Source organism: Batrachochytrium dendrobatidis (genome assembly GCF_000203795.2).
Source record: "Batrachochytrium dendrobatidis JAM81 unplaced genomic scaffold BATDEscaffold_2, whole genome shotgun sequence".
Classification (NCBI taxonomy): Eukaryota; Fungi; Chytridiomycota; class Chytridiomycetes; order Rhizophydiales; genus Batrachochytrium; species Batrachochytrium dendrobatidis.
The window spans coordinates 1,602,811-1,620,345 of NW_006281100.1; the positions used below are offsets into that span (position 1 = coordinate 1,602,811).

The 17,535-nt window shown below is 38.8% G+C and overlaps 10 protein-coding genes across 10 annotated transcripts; 5 read left to right on the plus strand and 5 right to left on the minus strand.

Moving 5' to 3' along the window:
- Positions 1–543: 543 nt before the first annotated feature.
- On the minus strand, positions 544–1,328 carry BATDEDRAFT_23131 (uncharacterized protein; the record flags this gene model as incomplete). The annotated part of the gene is made up of 4 exons (XM_006676648.1): positions 544–782; positions 873–930; positions 1,042–1,110; positions 1,236–1,328. 4 exons carry the CDS (start codon positions 1,326–1,328, stop codon positions 544–546), a joined length of 459 nt encoding a protein of 152 aa, XP_006676711.1.
- A 216-nt stretch (positions 1,329–1,544) lies between these two features.
- Positions 1,545–2,986, plus strand: BATDEDRAFT_86342 (uncharacterized protein). The gene is made up of 3 exons (XM_006676900.1): positions 1,545–2,259; positions 2,407–2,712; positions 2,871–2,986. The coding sequence occupies exons 1-3, from the start codon at positions 1,596–1,598 to the stop codon at positions 2,954–2,956; spliced, it is 1,056 nt and encodes a 351-aa protein (XP_006676963.1). The 5' UTR covers positions 1,545–1,595; the 3' UTR covers positions 2,957–2,986.
- Positions 2,987–7,232: 4,246 nt separating this feature from the next.
- Positions 7,233–9,470, plus strand: BATDEDRAFT_86343 (uncharacterized protein). Its single transcript, XM_006676901.1, has 9 exons — positions 7,233–7,384; positions 7,552–7,715; positions 7,894–8,135; positions 8,246–8,364; positions 8,443–8,545; positions 8,661–8,794; positions 8,889–8,929; positions 9,022–9,193; positions 9,267–9,470. Exons 1-9 carry the CDS (start codon positions 7,271–7,273, stop codon positions 9,297–9,299), a joined length of 1,122 nt encoding a protein of 373 aa, XP_006676964.1. The 5' UTR covers positions 7,233–7,270; the 3' UTR covers positions 9,300–9,470.
- Positions 9,471–9,826: 356 nt separating this feature from the next.
- On the minus strand, positions 9,827–11,032 carry BATDEDRAFT_86389 (uncharacterized protein; the record flags this gene model as incomplete). The annotated part of the gene is made up of 5 exons (XM_006677019.1): positions 9,827–10,168; positions 10,351–10,447; positions 10,522–10,637; positions 10,756–10,782; positions 10,937–11,032. The coding sequence occupies 5 exons, from the start codon at positions 11,030–11,032 to the stop codon at positions 9,827–9,829; spliced, it is 678 nt and encodes a 225-aa protein (XP_006677082.1).
- A 724-nt stretch (positions 11,033–11,756) lies between these two features.
- On the minus strand, positions 11,757–12,446 carry BATDEDRAFT_86388 (uncharacterized protein; the record flags this gene model as incomplete). Its single annotated transcript, XM_006677020.1, has 1 exon — positions 11,757–12,446. One exon carries the CDS (start codon positions 12,444–12,446, stop codon positions 11,757–11,759), a length of 690 nt encoding a protein of 229 aa, XP_006677083.1.
- A 544-nt stretch (positions 12,447–12,990) lies between these two features.
- On the plus strand, positions 12,991–13,773 carry BATDEDRAFT_86344 (uncharacterized protein; the record flags this gene model as incomplete). The annotated part of the gene is made up of 3 exons (XM_006676902.1): positions 12,991–13,183; positions 13,276–13,343; positions 13,421–13,773. The coding sequence occupies 3 exons, from the start codon at positions 12,991–12,993 to the stop codon at positions 13,700–13,702; spliced, it is 543 nt and encodes a 180-aa protein (XP_006676965.1). The 3' UTR covers positions 13,703–13,773.
- An 80-nt stretch (positions 13,774–13,853) lies between these two features.
- On the minus strand, positions 13,854–14,925 carry BATDEDRAFT_9344 (S-adenosylmethionine-dependent methyltransferase; the record flags this gene model as incomplete). Its single annotated transcript, XM_006676435.1, has 6 exons — positions 13,854–14,027; positions 14,112–14,315; positions 14,402–14,469; positions 14,563–14,621; positions 14,700–14,784; positions 14,856–14,925. The coding sequence occupies 6 exons, from the start codon at positions 14,923–14,925 to the stop codon at positions 13,854–13,856; spliced, it is 660 nt and encodes a 219-aa protein (XP_006676498.1).
- A 217-nt stretch (positions 14,926–15,142) lies between these two features.
- On the plus strand, positions 15,143–15,532 carry BATDEDRAFT_86702 (uncharacterized protein; the record flags this gene model as incomplete). The annotated part of the gene is made up of 1 exon (XM_006676903.1): positions 15,143–15,532. One exon carries the CDS (start codon positions 15,143–15,145, stop codon positions 15,530–15,532), a length of 390 nt encoding a protein of 129 aa, XP_006676966.1.
- A 215-nt stretch (positions 15,533–15,747) lies between these two features.
- On the minus strand, positions 15,748–16,545 carry BATDEDRAFT_86386 (uncharacterized protein; the record flags this gene model as incomplete). The annotated part of the gene is made up of 4 exons (XM_006677021.1): positions 15,748–15,900; positions 16,023–16,079; positions 16,158–16,257; positions 16,535–16,545. 4 exons carry the CDS (start codon positions 16,543–16,545, stop codon positions 15,748–15,750), a joined length of 321 nt encoding a protein of 106 aa, XP_006677084.1.
- Positions 16,546–16,945: 400 nt separating this feature from the next.
- On the plus strand, positions 16,946–17,323 carry BATDEDRAFT_86703 (uncharacterized protein; the record flags this gene model as incomplete). The annotated part of the gene is made up of 2 exons (XM_006676904.1): positions 16,946–16,954; positions 17,075–17,323. 2 exons carry the CDS (start codon positions 16,946–16,948, stop codon positions 17,321–17,323), a joined length of 258 nt encoding a protein of 85 aa, XP_006676967.1.
- Between the last annotated feature and the right edge of the window lie 212 nt (positions 17,324–17,535).

The following is a 17,535-nucleotide window of genomic DNA, read 5'->3' on the forward strand; positions in this document are numbered from 1 at the left end:
TAAGCTACTAGGCACTGCTGCTGCTATGATGGCTGAGCAACGATTTGCTTTGCTGATTGTAGATAGTGCTACGGCGCTTTATCGTACCGACTATGCCGGTCGTGGCGAGCTTTCTGCTCGTCAGGTTCATTTGGCTCAATTTTTGCGTACACTGATGCGTCTCGCTGACGAAGTATGTACTGGTTGTTTTGTGCATTCATTTTCTAATCTTGAAAACAAAGTATTCGTTGTTGATAAATTTACTTGATTCCCTTCACTTGATGTGACCATGGCCAGTTTGGTGTTGCTGTGGTCATTACCAATCAAGTTGTGGCTCAGGTTGATGGCGCAGCAGGAATGTTCAATCCAGATCCCAAGAAACCCATTGGTGGCAATATCATGGCACATGCATCCACCACTCGGCTCTACTTACGCAAGGGCCGTGCTGAAACTCGTATCTGCAAAATCTATGATTCGCCCTGTCTTCCAGAAGCAGAAGCTGTGTTTGCCATTAATGCTGACGGTATTGGAGATGCCAAGGAATAAACTTTATTTTATACTGTTTTAATTTTTATTTTCAATCTCATTTTCCGAATCACTTGAATCTGATTGTGCTTCAGAATCCTCACTGCTGCTATCCTCTGATTCTTCGTCGCTGTCGTCATCACTTGACTCAGTATCTGTTTTGTGATCTACCACTTGGCTTTTTGAATCTTGAGATGTCTGTTTCAATTGCTCGATTCTTTCTTCAAGTACGGGCACGTAGTTTGCAATGAGAGTATTTTGCGGATATAGTTTTAAAACTTTGGAAATTCAAAATCAGTTGTTTTGTTGGTACCATTATTAAACCAACCTTGGTATTGCATAAAAACCTAATGTAAAACTACACCTACTTTCTTTTGCAAGCACCAATGCCTCCTGGTATGTTTTTCTAGCTATATTTATCAAAAACTACAGGTACACCAAGTATGAATAACAGCATTAATGCATAAACCCTAAACTTTATGATCGCATCCATTTGCTAGTCAGAAGTATACTCTGACGAATTTCAATACATCTCACCGTTTGCATTAAAGACAGTTCTATATCTTCACCATCGAGACTGCTGTCTTGGTCTAGTTTTTGGATATTCTACAACGATACAACACATGCACCTGTTAGTGTGTTTTTACTCTAGCTCACTTGGCAGCTGTTTTCCCACTGTTCCCACTGTTTCAAGTTTATTAAAGTATTACTGTATTGTGTTTTATACTTACTACACAGTCCATGCTGCTGTTTCTTTCAGGATACGACACAGTATCCAACAGTAATGACGTGGGTATTGACAGCTGCTCAATAGTAGCGTTCATGCGTGTAATTCTTTGGTTTATGTCAATACTTTAGTAGTGCAATACCAACTGAATAGTTGATAATCGACTGCTTATCACAAGAGATTTGAAATAGTTTTGAATAAGAAACACCTGAAATGGCTGAGCGCGACTGGCTTGAATTCATTCGCCAAACCCATTTTTGGTTTCCATAATTTTCTTTTTTTTAAAAACTTGAACATCGAGTTGTACTCAGTTCTCAACAGTACTATACCGATTCAGTTGCCAAGCAAGTCGATCCAGATTAAAATGGGCAAGAAAAGGGGAATTGATTCTAAAAAGGAATTGGGTTTAGCACCAGCAGCAACTACCATTTCAGCTGTTGAGCCAAAGAAATCCGAATCTAAACTACATACATTTTCTGGATTCACAGTGCTGCCTATTACTGTTGCACCACCTACTGTACTGTCTGAACTTGATACGCAATCACTTAGGTTGCATTTCAGTCCAGAGATTGTTAAATCTCTTCAGCCTGAACGTCCCGATGTAAACCATTATTTGTTTATGCGTCCACACTCGTCTCGCAGCACGCTTGAATCACTACCAGCACATCGGACCTTGTTTATTGTTAATCTACCAGTAGACACCAACATAATGCATCTTCGTCGACTGTTTCGAAGATGTGGTGTAATCGAGAGAGTTGTGTGGAAAGGATTACTCGGTTTGGAAGGCGAGAATGATGATGTTGATAGCATTGTGGTAAATGAAACTCTAGTGCGTCGTGTTCATGGTTGGATTCATCCTACTGGATCTCATGCACATGTTGTATTCAAAGATGATGAGTCGATCGAGCATGTGCTTGCAATGAAACCTCGCAAAAGGATGTGGTCCGACGTGATAGACGAAGATGATCAGCAAACCGATGACATCGATCCCGAAGAAACACAGGCTGCAAATCAGATGGGTATCAACAGTAAGTAACATTCTATTTTTGTATTGTTCAATTCCAAACCAAACTATCAGACAATCGTGTTTTTAAATCGCTGTTTAGATGAGCATGTTAAATTATGTCCCATTGCTCATTTTTTTTATTTTAAACGACCTGATTTGTCATGTCTAGAATGGATATTACAGCATATTGCCATGTTTCCCAAAACTGATCATTTGCAATCCCAAGTGGATCAAGCCATGTCCTTGTTTGACGACTCGGAGGAGCGAGCTAAACAGGAATTGGAGAAAAAGCACAATGCGCCTGACGATGATGGGTTTGTTCTCGTCACTCGAGGTCGTGGAAAATACAATACGAGCTCTGATGGAAAAGGCGCCGTTGTAACGGTTGCTCAAGAATCAGCAAAAACCCTCAAACCAAAAAATCTTGGCCTAGTCGACTTTTACAGATTCCAGAAACGAGAAGCAAAACGAAACGGTAGGCTTTATGATTTGTATTGAATGTATACTATTTTGTTGAGCTGGATCCGATGAAATGGGTCTGGAGTTTGATATCAAGCGCATTTTATTGCTCGTGATTGACTGCATGTACTAACTTGACATTTACATCTCGGTGTATCATCTTTTTCTTGACAGAACTTGCTGAATTACGCCGTAAATTTGAGGAAGACAAGTCCAAAATCGAAGTCCTTAAAACTAAACGGCGTTTCAAGCCCTATTAACTGTAATAAATTTTGGGTTTGATGTTTCTACTTATGCTTTGTCTGCTCATCCCAAAGTAAACCCAATTCCAACATCATTATTTCAAAGTCCAGCTAAAAATATTGTTTAAAAATAGTAATGTTTGAGGTTTATCAAAAGGTTTGGCTGCTATGACCACCACGACGCACACGAGAGATACGCCATTCATCCTTGACTTGGTACCTATTATAAAGAGGCTCAATTTTTTCTTGACGTTTACGTTTAGATATTTTAGTAGAATCTGCCTAGCATAGCAATAAAAAATTGGCATACATGTATCAGAAGCATCAAGGTTAGCATGTGCATGATCAGACTTTAAAACAATGATATCCTGATCCAAGTGAAACATGGCTGCCAAAAAAAGCATAAACATACCACTTTGAAAAAGGTTGGAGCTACTTCAACAAGCCATTTCGGTTCAATTGCAAGTACCTCACGCATATACTCTTTGGTAGTCATGACCAACTCATGATAAATCAGCCATTCAGGCTGCTTATTAAATAATGCAGAGCTTGGATGAACATGTACAGGGGTGCCTTCGACAAGAGTTTTATATCCTTCTTGTGGATCTTTCTTGGCTGCATTGCGGAAATACCCTCCGCAAAGTGCTCGTCGCACTTGGTTATAGTTGCGGCCACAAGACACAATGTCTTGACGATATCGATCCATAATGCCAAGAAGTTGCTTTCGCACATCTTGAGCTCGTCGCATCGTACGCGCTTGAATATAGTTTTCGTGACACCACGCATTGGAAAACTTGGACGCCTTCCATGCATTATAAACTGTTAAAAGTGTCAAATGGTCTCCTTCTGGTTGGTGGAATTTCGCCTTTTTTTGATCAGCTTGAGCCTGCTTTTCTTTTGGTCGGTAAAATACATTTTGTGCTGTAAGCATCGCTACAATCGTCAATAATTCCTCAGAGCAACCAAGATCGGTTGAAATAAGAAGCGTTTTGGCCATTGTGGGATCCATAGGAAATTGTGACATTTTACGACCAAGACGAGTAAGCAAGCCTTCATTGTCCAATGCACCCAACTGAAACAATAGCTCAAGAGCAGTCACGAGTGTTTGCACAGGAGGTGGATCCATAAAATCAAAACTAACCAAATCATTGATACCCATGGCTTTCAGCATAAGAACAATCATGGACAAATTCATACGCTGAATTTCTGGAACAGAATTTGGAAGCATCTCGTTTCGGTATGCAGCTTCGGTATAGAGTCGATAGCACCTGTCCAATTTCATTCATCATTTTGAATTGTATTTCAAATAATTAGTCTGTCCGTGTATAAATACATGACCATAATAAACGACAATGCAGATACATTAAAAAACTATCTACAAAAGGAATACACTGATATGTAAATGACATACTTTCCGGGTCCTGTTCGACCAGCACGTCCAGATCGCTGACGAGCCTGTGCTTGGGAAATAGGGACAACAACAAGTGCGTCCATACCAAGCTTGGGATCATATGTGCTATGTTTAACAAAGCCGGGATCAATCACATAGTAGATACCATCAATTGTAATGGATGTTTCTGCAATATTAGTGGCAAGAACCACTTTTCGAGCACCTGGTGGAGCTGGATCAAAAATTTTGGATTGCATTTCAGACGGGAGTGCAGAATACACTGGAAGAATAATCAGCTCAGGCACCATGGGTCCAAGAGCCTTCATACGCTCATATAGAATCTCGGCAGACGTGTCAATTTCCTCTTGACCAGTGAGAAACAGCAAAATATCTCCAGCAGGCTCAGACAGATGAATCTGCATCACCGTAATCAATGAGCTATCAAGATAATCAGATTCGGGCTCTTTTGCGTAGAGAATCTCAACTGGATAGGTTCTACCGGGAATTGTCAAAATAGGACAATTGAAGAAAAAGCTAGAAAACCGCTCAGCATCCAGTGTGGCCGATGTGATGATCAATTTGAAATCCGGACGCTTTTTAACCGTTTTTTTAAGCAGTCCAAATAGAATATCTGTAGCAACGGTACGTTCATGAGCCTCATCGAGAAGCAAAACTTGGTATTTCGAAAGCATATCGTCTACCAAACACTCTCGGAGAAGCATACCATCTGTCATGTATTTAATTTTTGTTTCTGGAGATGTACAATCTTCAAAACGAATAGTATACCCAACGTCCTGACCAAGACGGCAACCTACTTCTTCAGCGACACGTTTAGCAACTGACATTGCAGCTACTCGACGTGGTTGGGTACACCCAATCATCCCCTTACTGGCAAATCCCTCTTCTGCAAGATACTGTGTCATTTGCGTAGTCTAGAATGTCCGTCAAATTGCAAAATATAAGTACTTTGAATAGGTTCAAATAGTAGCACCAAAACACACCCCATAATCAAATAGCCATCGATTCAAGATTAGCTACATACCTTTCCAGAACCAGTGTCACCCACTACAATCAGCAACTGATTTTCGTCAACAGCCTTGACAATAGTATCCCTTAGTTTAAAAATGGGAAGTGACTCGCGCTGGCCTTTCATTGTCAAGCTGGTGATTTTTCCAAATGTAGTAGCGTTGTTTATGATTGATTTTTTCCATTCTGGGATATCTGTTGCTAGACGACCAAATCCTTTCAAATCCTGCGCAAACATCTTGTCATCTGCGTTGGGAAGAGGATCCAACCAAGGCTGATTGAGATCACGAGGAACAGCATCATAATCAGCTGCAGCTTGTTGCTGACGAATTTCACGACGCTCCTTGGCAAGCGAAGCACCTGCAAGAGCAGCACGATTGAGAGTACCGTCAGGGTTTTTGACAATCTTTATGGGACTGAGCTGCAAGCTCTGTTTGGTCTGACCTGCCAAAAATGCTGGTTCATCCTCGCGTATTTCAATATCAAGCTCTTCTTCAGCTTCTTCATAGTTTAACAAGCCATGCTCTTCATCCAAATTGGGATAGTCTTTAGGATCCAGCACGCCTGATGCAATAAGCTGTTTGATTTCCCATCGCTCTGGAGAAGAGATCCGTTTAACGGCTGTTTTTTGAGTATCCATGTTTTCAATGACTCGCACCTGCTGCATTCCTGGAAGAGGCTGGTCAGGATTACGATTTGCCTCGGCTTCAAGTTCTGCAGGTGTTTTGATACGAAGGTGCGGCGTAAGATCTTCTCCAGTTGCCTGATCAACATCTTTCATGGAAAGACTTAGACGATTTCCAAGCACAGACATGACCTTGACTTTAACATTTTGATTTCGAGAAACAACTTCGTTTGGATGGTTAATGCGCATTCCTCCTTCCTTTAACGAGCCAATATGCACCATTCCTTCGGCTCGTCCTCGAACACCTTCAAGTGTGACAAATGCACCAAAGTCCTTCATTCCACTGATTCTGCCATTGTATATCTTGTATAACACAGGAGCGTCGTCCAATGATTTCCGCGTAGACGTACTTTTTCCGTCACGACCATGACTGTCTCTATTATAGCCTTGACCACTGGTACGCTCATATGAGCCATTTCTTGCTCTTCCACGATCGCGCTCATCAGGACTTTGACTATCATTGCGACTCCGTTTGACATGACTGAGATCTGGTTTATCGGACTGCCTTGTTCTTGCACCTTCTAGTTCAGCCATGATATCATTTGCAACCCGAACATCGTCTTCACTAAACAACTTTTTAACCTGTTCTTCATCATTTCTAAGAGCCAGACCAGGAAACTTTGCCTGGCGAAGTGCTTTTGAATTCTCCTGATCCAGCTCCCACTGAGATTTAGGAAGTGCAGTTCCAGAGCCATCTATGTGTGCAGTTGAAGCATGTGGATCAGCACTCCCACCCATTCCAGCTGTAGCAGACTCGGCAGCCTGTTTTGAGCTAGACTTCAACTTTTTTTTCTTGCCCTTTTTGGATAGTCTTTCTGCCATGGATGCAGGAAGAAGAGTACGGATAAGCCTGTCCAAGTTTGCAATAAAAGACTCTGGAAACTCTGCACCCACATCATCCAAACACTGTTTAAAGACAGTAGGATTTCCACTCGACTGTGAATGCAAACTGATGACAAACTCTGCAAGCACTTTATCCTCGATGCCAGTGTGATTAAGTAACTCATTGGTGATCTTGGAGACCAAGGAAAGATACTCTAATTTCTCAAGATCTGCCATGTGTATTCAACAACTTGCAATAACGAATGGTTTCCACAATAATATGGATGAATGCAGTTGAATTGAATGGTTGAAATTTTGTGTTTTCCACTTGTTTTCCGCCTTGAATTCCAACCAAGAATCAAATTTAAATTCCAACTAGTATCGCATTTAAATTCCAATTACGTCCATCATGAGTTTAACAGAAACAAGATATTGCTTTCTAGTAGACTGGTTTGATAACCATGCACAGCTTACTCGGCAGTATGAGTTCTTTTTTTATCCTTTGGACTCGACCATTGAAATGGTATGAATTCTCGACTATTCATTCAGATACTATATACATTCTATGTTGCATCTTATTGTTGTGTATTTGGTGTCTTGTAATATCCAACGCATACTCTTGTTATGTTATCAGCTTGCTCTTTATTGATACTTGTTTTGTTTATTCATTCTGTTTGTTTCCATTTATAGTATGATAGTAAACAACGACGTACATTTTTAAAAAGAACAAAATACACCGTTCGTCTTCAAGACCTATTTATTGGTGCTGCCATCAACGTCCATTCTCGCCAATTGATCATTAGAGACTATGGTGACGAATACTCTCGCAGCCAATTGGTTAATCAGATGGAGAGGTATTTACACATGACTTGTCATTTATAAAAACATTACTTATAGTTTGGTTTTACAATTAAATACGATAATCTTACTAAAAGTATAACTGATATTCATTCGGGTTCATTATCATTCAACTGGCTTAATTCGGACGCGCTGTCCGGAATTCGACATTGAATAACTTATTCATGGACATAGTACACTGCTTCTGATCAAACCAGATGGATATGCCAATATAGGGAAAATCATAGACATGGCACTTCAAAATCAATTTTCTATTTGCCGCTCAAGAATGCTTAAAATACCTCCATATTTGGCTCAAGAACTGTTGGGAAATGATACAGACATTGCCACTGCTGCAGATTCTTTTACTGGAGGTCTTTCTGTAGCTATAGAGCTATTGAAACCAAATGCTGTTCAAGATATGATACAACTTTCAGGTAAAACTTGCATTGTTGTTATCGGTTGGTTAACCGGCTTGTATCCAAAATATATTCATGTCAATATCTTGCAAACTAAAATTATCACACATCTAAACCTGATCAACAAGGCCCTCCTATTGTGGCTGACGCCAAAAATAGCGACCCAAAATGTATCCGTGCTAGGTTTGGGTCGTTGGGACATAAAAACGCGGTTCATGTTCCAACAAACTCGACCGAGGCAAAACAGGTAGATGGTGCTTTAGAATTCTAGATATCCAAGGTTCCAAAACAAAATGGTATAAAGGTTTAATCCATTTAAATGTAGCAATTGGATTTAATCTTTGGATCGGGTGCTCATAATTTTCCCAGAACTGCAACCTTCAAAAATAGTACTCTTGCTATTATTCGTCCTCATGCAATTGTGCAAGGTAAATTCAATATAGTTTAATGACTCGTCTGTTTTTTTGCTTTTTCTAGTCTTGGTATGTTGATTTTATGCGACTATATTGACTAACCCCTTTTGTCTCTATTTAATATCATTAGGAAAAACTGGCAATATCATTTCCATGATTCAAGATGCTGGATTTAATATTACAGATATGGAATTGTATCATCTTGATCGCTCCAATGCAGAGGATTTCTTGGAAGTATACAAGGGAGTGGTGCCAGAATATCATGTGAGCACCTGAATTTGCTAACCTTTTAAACGGTGTCTATTTATAATGTATTTGCAATATTATAACCGTATATATTAATCTACTTTATTTGTAGCTGATGTTGAATCAACTGACTTCTGGACCTATAATTGCCATGTAAGTTGCTAGAATGATCATGTTTTGTATGTGCCATGAAAAATGATTTTTGTTGCATTGTGTAGGTTAGACTAACTGCTATTTAAATTTAGGGAAATTACTGGGGACGAAACCATTACTACAACATTTAGAGAGTTTGTTGGTCCTGTTGACCCAGAATTGGCCAAACAAGTACGTCCCAACTCTCTACGTGCTAAATTTGGAATCGACAAAGTCTGCAATGCAGTTCATTGTACAGATCTGCCAGAAGATGGAACGCTTGAGGTGTGTTGGCAGTTTATTTGATTCACAATATATGTTTCTGGTAGTACACTAACTACTATATATGTATACCCAGTCTCAATTCTTTTTCCAAATTATGCAATCGTGATCTAATAAATGCTGATGCGCTTTTTGAAAATACAAACGGTACACATTGAAAATACGTCACTGAAATTACAAAGTTTAAATCAAAATCCCTAATTTCCAGTATATCGAAAAAAGAGTGCCAATCTACGACCGTATTCACATAAAATAAACCACTATTTCAGTGACTGCCACTATTTTGCTTTGGATGTATAATGGTTAAATTATCGTTGTTTTTTCCTGCAATTGGTTTCAATATATTTATTCATTGCAATCTAGATGTTGAGCTTGACTGTTTTCCATCATACTCCACTTTTTATTTTAATCACACACATGCGTCCTAGTTTAAAACAATAAAGGCTGCATATCTAGTGAATGCAAGTTGTTTCCGTGACAATCACCGACACAAATGCAAGTAAATTAAAAAATTCAGAAAACAATGTTGTCCAATAAAGTATTGCGAATCATTACACAAAACTAGCAGTTTATTATGTACTTTGGCATCGTTATGGAGTGATGCATTTTACGTGAATACGGCAGTAAATAAAGTATTTACTCCAACGGTTTGATAAACTGGCCAGCAGCAAATCGAGTGGCTTTACGGCCTCTCTCGTTTGACCAATCTACAGGCTTTTGTTTAGCGAGTTTACCTGTTGCATTTAAACCATCAGAAGAGCTCTTCGTTTCATTTGTCAAAATAGCCTTGTCTGCGTCGATATCGCCCCTTTCATCTCGTCTCCGTTTTACAGCAGTAGTTCTAGATTCATCTTTTTTATCACGATGAATTAGATTGCTATACCTGTTTGTCATCTCTTTGTCGGATATCAATTCTCTTCGTTCATTCTCTTCAGCCTTGTCCAGCCTTGATTCCTTTTCAATATCTAAAGAAAGTTTCTACATTTGCGCACGGTTTACAATATAAGAAGCGATGTTCCAGAAATGAGACAGCTAATTCAAACAAGATGGTTGACGACACCAATCATGAAAAACAATGATCTACTCATAAAGACTGTCATGTCTAATTTTCTGTAATAATCCATTACACCAACATTAAGAATCTGAAATAATGTACGTACTTCCAAGTTTTTGTTGAATGCATTAAACGACTTTCTGGCCATTACTGGGGCATCAATAAACATCATGTAGCTTGATAATTGCTCGTGCTGCACCTTACTGAGTGATTTCATAATGTGTTGGGTAGTTGCTATTTATAAATGGATGACGGTAGATTCAATGTAAATTGGTACCTTTTGAAATCAAGACTATCGATTGTATCCAACATCCAGGCGGATTTCTGGTCCTGTATACGTTGTTCTTTCTCCAAATTCTCTCGTATCCGTGCTTGATTGGCTCTGTTCATAAACTATCGTATTTAAAATAATCATATTGGATAAGTTTCATAAATAAAAGCTAGGCAGGCTACTCCAAGCCTATTGTACTGTGCATGATAACCCCAATGCACATTTCCTGCTGTTGATTACCTTCATGTCCTTGATCCTTCCAGAAAGCTGAGTCGATAGTGTATATCAAGTAAATTGTCAGTGAAATAGGTAAATAGCATTCAAAATCATGATCAATACACTCAAACTGCTCATGATGTGGCAGGTGGATGAATCCACAACCTAGACAAGGCTATTTAAAAAAACCAGTCAAGGAGCTTACTTCTTTTACATGAGCTGGCCTTCCCTGCTCATTTACTGACATTTTAGTAATAACACTGGAGTGATTGTTGATTTTGTAGTCGAGCTGTTTTGACATTTTTCAGACATAATCCAGGTCAAGTAAATATCACGTGTCGTTTTGAGATTATAAACCAACCAATCCAATCGAGCTGTTTTCATTCTTACTGCCGTATTCACGTAAAATGCATCACCCAATAACGATGCCAAAGTACATAATAAACAGCTAGTTTTGTGTAATGATTCGCAATACTTTATTGGACAACATTGTTTTCTGAACTTTTTAATTTACTTGCATTTTTGTCGGTGATTGTCACGGAAACAACTTGCATTCACTAGACATGCAGCCTTTATTGTTTTAAACTAGGACGCATGTGTGTGATTAAAATAAAAAGTGGAGTATGATGGAAAACAGTCAAGCTCAACATCTAGATTGCAGTGAATAAATATATTGAAACCAATTGTAGGAAAAAACAACGATAATTTAACCATTATACATCCAAAGCAAAATAGTGGCAGTCGCTGAAATAGTGGTTTATTTTATGTGAATACGGTCGTAGATTGGCACTCTTTTTTCGATATACTGGAAATTAGGGATTTTGATTTAAACTTTGTAATTTCAGTGACATATTTTCAATGGATTCAATGGTTGATATTGAAAATGTATGGGAAGCACCCTGTGAGTTTCAACATATTTAAGATTAGATTGTCGAGGATAGAGATATAAACCTGTTAAACCAATGACTAATAAAGTATATCTAAATAGAAAACAATCAAGAAAATAGACTGTATTAAGCATTTGGTCATGGAGCTAAACGACACATTGTCCAAGATCCATGGGCTGCAGGATCATTGATACGATCCAAGTTAATATCTCGAGAGTACTTGAGACGATCGTGCAATCGAGAGCGTCGTCCCTGCCAGAACTCGACCACATCAGGAACAAGTCGATATCCACCCCAGTGAGGAGGTCTTGGAGGATCAGCATCATCTTGGAATTGTTCAACAAATGACTGATGTAGTGCCTCTAATTCTGACCTTCCTTGGATCGTGGTGCTTTGAGGTGAAGCCCATGCGCCAATGCGACTGCCCAATGGACGGGATGCATAATACTGGTCGCTTTCAGCTGGGTCAATGCGGACAATACGACCTTCAAATCGAGCAGATCTCTGACCCCACCAAAAAGTCATTGCTGCCCATGGATTCTTCTCCATTTCCTGGGCTTTGCGAGAATCATAGTTGGTAAATATGGTCAGACCTCGAGCGTCAAGACCTTTAAGTAGAACCATACGACACGAAGGACGACCAGTCTCTGCAGATGCAGTAGCCAGAGCGACTGCATTGGGTTCAGCATCAGCAGGTAATTGTGTTTTTGCTTGGATAAGCCAGGCATTCAATAGCTCAAATGGGTCTTTTGGTGCTGCATCTTCAACTAGAACATCCTGTTCATAGGATATGCGCATACTTGCCAACGATCCTGAATCCAGATCCATGTTGATGCTGCTGTAGATTGATACAATATTCAAATATGAATATCAACTGTTATTGCAGTTGTATTCATGTAAAACAAACCACTTGATTCACTGCCTTTTTTGCTCGGGAATAAACAATGGCTAGATATTCGTTGTGCTTCCTATTGGAGATTGACTGCAATCAACATACTGTCCATCATATAATAAACTATAGTTTTGAATCAAGATTATTCTATTTGGATCGTCATTGTACAACTACAGGATTCATTACAATCTAGATATTGGGACTATTGCTAATAAACTCATTTTGTATTTTAAAGACTCGAATACGCACTAGTTTAAAAACAATTCCAGGAATGCAACTCTACATGCCAATCATCAGGAGAAAGATGGATAGATTTGATATGAATTGATCAATCAATTCATGATACTTTTACTATGCACTAAACTCTTGATGTTTTATTTTACATGAATATGGCAGTAAATGGAGTCAAGATCGGAGTTTCGATCAGCCAAGTTTCAGTTTCGAGTGATCCTGGTCTTACCCACGCGCCAAACTCATTCCATGAATCAGGAAATCCTAATACATAGTCATTCTACCATCTGTGGCCATCGTACTATCCTTATTGCCACGGATTTCTCTTCGTCAAGTACATTTATAATGGACTGGACTGCAGAAAATCTAATCAGAAATGGTGACAAAATCATTCTTCTGCATGTCATACAAGATATTGACACTGGTCCAGATATGGATGATGGTGGGTTGATACATTTGAAGATGTTTAGTTTCTGTGGTGTATGGATTGGGTTTTGATTAAACCTACCATTGTAAATTTACTTTAAATTGTAGATGCAGATATTATTGAAATGGTCAATATTGCTTCAGATACCACTGCCATACAAGTAGCTACTCAAACGGTAATATACTCTGATTTTTTATTTTGAATTCAACTGATATCTGACCTTGTTTGCTTTCAATATATCCAACCATGTAGTCAGTATCGTGCCTCGAGGAATCAATAGATGGATTTGATCGTATTTTTGCAGCCAACAAGATACTTGATTACGATATTCAAAAGGTAATCTGTACTGGTGCGCCTGGACCAACAATCGTTGCCAAGGCAGCCGAAATTCATCCCAACATGGTTATTATGGGCACACATGGTCGAACTGGGTTTTCTGAACTCATCATGGGAAGTGTTAGTTCATACGTCAACAAACATTGCAAACAGTGTCCAGTAGTAGTTGTGAAAAGCAATCATGCCAAGAGTGAATGAATGCTCATCATTATTTATCAGATTATCCTTTTTAACATTTGCAAGAATAAACAGACATATTCAACCCACAATTTCACAACCAAAAGCATGAATGTATAAATGATTGTGTAGGTTCAGTCAATATATTATAAATCTATCAAGTTAAAGATGACTATATAGCAGATCTATAGAATCGCACAACAAATAGCCCTTCAAATCCTGCTTTTCGTTTTAATACAATTTCCGAATGTAGATTGTATATATCCAGCATATGCTGCATGATCTCTTCGGGACGATTCTCCTTGATCAACACAAGATAGCACTGGCCTTGCTTTGAGAGCAGTTGCTGAGCAATTTAGCATATCAAATACATCATTTAATGAATACATTTAAATACGATCTTGAACAAAAATAAACCCAACACGTCGACACTTACAGAAACAAGTGGAAGAAACTTGTCAATGACTTCGCGACCATCAATGCCACCAGCCCACGCAGCCTCGATTCCATGACTTCCTACCTCATCACTTGTTGTAACAACATAAGGTGGATTGAAGATAAGAACATCTATGTTGTGGCATATTCTTTGATGTAGCGAGGATGTGAATGATGTAATGACTGCATCTATTTGAATCTGGTTGTTGGGTGATCATGACAAAATGGATAAGCTTTCTAGTATGAATTGGTTCACAATCTATAAAGGTACAATCGATAAAGTACCTTGTTTGCCTGGCCAGTTTTCAAAGTAGTTTTGGCAGCAAAGTCGTTGATATCGGTACACAAGAATACTATTGCAACAAATCCATTCAGATTAGATTCAACTTGTTTTCAAGAATATAAATGTGAGAAAAATGCCATGGTCTGAATTCACACTAGCATACATGTATTTGAAGAACCAAGCAGTGCACCAAGAAATGCAGTGACGCAACCAGATCCGCTCCTTATCAGATCATATATCAGTTGATGTCAGACAAGAGTTGCAATATCAACTAGATGAACAAGATTAGCCAAAACACACCCGATTTCTAATGCAATGGTTGGCTGAATGTCAAGTAAGATGTTTCTATCCTTTTCTAATGCATCTAGTAGTAGAAATGTGTCTTCTAAATACTCACAAACCAAAATGGATGAGTTGGTATGTGGCAGCAGTTGTCACTCAAAGATTGTCACTTACCGGCTGGCTCATATACAGATTGGTATTGATCTCGAGAAATATGCGAAATATCGGGTGTAGGAACATTCATTCTATATAAACTATTGACTGACACTTGAAATAAAGGCACAGTATGAGTTTGAATTGCAGATGCCTCGAATGAATTAACAAAATAGAAAATATCGAGATTTCAACTTTCAATCCATCAACAGCCAGCAATTATTTGATTCGCACAGATCTTGAGTCTGCAGCAACCTACTCAAGCCAGTCTACTCAACAACAACTACAGAGAAATGGATATTTTTGACATGTTTGTCTACATGATGGCACATCCCGACTTGTTTTTAACGGACCTTCTTCGTACATTTTGGCAAGCTGTTGCAGCAATAGCAATATTCACCCAGCAGCAAGCACCTAGACTGATGTCGTATATAGTATCAGCAACCCCATCACAGATTCTTGTGCTTCTTTCAGGATGTCTAGCTATCTACTTTGTCCTATATGTGACTGCAACATTGATGCAAGGAATTTTGAAAACAGTAGTGCTTCTGGTCAAGACTGTAGTGTTTTGCTGTGTGCTGGTATTGGCTTTTTATGTTCTACAAGCTTATGTGCTGGCTAGATCTGGCGGTAGTCTCGGATCTCCGTTTGTAGGTCTTGCAGGATTAATAGGACAGACTGGATCTGCAGAACTGTGAACCGTTGAGATTACCATCCAAGTGTATATTATATACTTGTCTCTGTATCTCAACTGGCCGAGTACAGCTCAAATATACTGAACGAACCATGTTGTATTTTGGAATATATGCTTGAATATTTCTTTTAAACCTCTTGATTGCTATAGTCGAATATTTCCACACCTCAAATTCATGTGAACGTACAGATGGACAAGTGTATATACTGTGATTGCATTTTACTTTAACCGGAACCAATATATGTAAAAGATCACTCCAAAAACAAACAACATCATCATCCACATCCAGCCTCCAGTTTGAGATCGAGCCATTATCTTGAGTCTACGCATAGTCTGACCTAGAATTCCTCCCGTTTTTTCAAAATCGTTATGCTACTCCAAGATAGATGGTTTAGATTAGCCTTGCATTTTCAAATTAAAAATGCCATATCAACAGATATCAACTACGCATATTTGAAGCCATTGAATAAAACAGACGAGGCTCAAGTACTTACCATGTCATCCATTAGATTTTGCTGATAAATCAATTCATCTGAAATGTCTAAAGATACCTTTAATATTAAAAAGTCAAAAGAATGCAATGGACAACTTTATCCGATTCAACAGTCATCGTCCTATTCGATGCATACCTGTTTCAATGCACCAATCTGTTTAGCTAACGCAGTGGCACGGCCATCATTCTCATCATCATATACTCCTGTGCTTACACCAGGTCCCACTGGATACGGTCTGTAGTTGAATAGACAAGTAAAAAGTCAAATTAGATAGGGTACAATCGCCAAGAATGCATTCAAACTAGAGTACAATCGTAAAATGCCATCATTTAGTGTTAACGCAGTGGTATGGAATGAGCCAACTGTGTTTTGGAGTAGCAATGACCATGTTTGAAATGCAATGGTGATGCTAGGTCATTACAACAGTTTCAAAATAGTGTAGAATTCCAAGACGGCTAGTTCCATTATGATCTTTGAATTAGAATGGGTCATGATGGTTGAGTAAATCACACCTACGACTCATGTTATTTTGAAACCTGGGCAAGTGTGATTTTGGCACTTGGCTTTAAAAAGTGATTCATATTATCTAGTAAACACCCAATACGCTTTTTCAATATTACGGATGTTTTGAATCTAAATAACAACTATGAATAGTATTCATGCAATAGATTGTAGTCGAGACCCATCCCAGCTGAGATTGAATCTCGTTCTGTTTTTAAATCGTGACGAGTAGGATATAGACACTGATTCATTAAATGTATACGAAAAGATCATGCAATCAGTGACTAGTGGTGTTATACTCTTATCTGTAAAGAGGAGTCGAGAGAATCAAACCTGAGAACCAACAACTCAGAATGATGTCGTGTTTGGATTCCATTCATTCAGCAGTTTGCCAAAACAATTGATACGCAACTCCAACTACAATGGCCGAAGTAAGTGTAACCATTTGACTTGCTCTTTCCATGTAAAATGAGTTGCACTTGCTCAATGACAATCCACTATAGCTGCTGGGTAAAGTCTAATGTCAACTCATTCTTTCCGGGACGATATAGGAAGACTATGAGTTTGATACCGATGCTATGGACTATGATGTGGAGCAATATCAGGCTAGTTCTGGAATAAAACCCATTGGGTTTGATGTTTCTGGTTCTATGCTATTTAATACAAAACTAAGGCCAGGCGCAGGGTTTACTGATGGTATACTGACTGGAAACCGTATGCGTGCCAATACAGAAGATATCATTATGGATCAAAACTTTTTTAATGGTAATGCCTGTACACTTTCAATGTATATTGTCTAGTTTAAGCTAGAAACCTTGACCAGACGGTAGCATTCACATGATTTTTATGGTATAATCTAACCTGTTGCTTTGTCATGCGATTGAAATGACCAGACTTTCAGGATGATTTTGACGACAGAAACTATACACTTTAAATACAAGATCTGTACACAACAGTGATAACAAATCAGGAACACTCGCCAGTTTGAAAGGGGATCGGAATCTCCCAAAAT

What these genes read in the sequence shown, in the direction of transcription:
- BATDEDRAFT_86342 (XM_006676900.1), top strand. Translation starts at nt 1,596, where the DNA reads ATGGGCAAGAAAAGGGGAATTGATTCTAAAAAGGAATTGGGTTTAGCA. An exon ending in AAATCAGATGGGTATCAACA is followed by an intron (nt 2,260 to 2,406) that starts GTAAGTAACATT and finishes TGTCATGTCTAG; the next exon opens with AATGGATATTACAGCATATT. An exon ending in ACGAGAAGCAAAACGAAACG is followed by an intron (nt 2,713 to 2,870) that starts GTAGGCTTTATG and finishes TTTTCTTGACAG; the next exon opens with AACTTGCTGAATTACGCCGT.
- BATDEDRAFT_86343 (XM_006676901.1), top strand. Translation starts at nt 7,271, where the DNA reads ATGAGTTTAACAGAAACAAGATATTGCTTTCTAGTAGACTGGTTTGAT. An exon ending in TTGGTTAATCAGATGGAGAG is followed by an intron (nt 7,716 to 7,893) that starts GTATTTACACAT and finishes TCATGGACATAG; the next exon opens with TACACTGCTTCTGATCAAAC. An exon ending in TCCTCATGCAATTGTGCAAG is followed by an intron (nt 8,546 to 8,660) that starts GTAAATTCAATA and finishes TAATATCATTAG; the next exon opens with GAAAAACTGGCAATATCATT.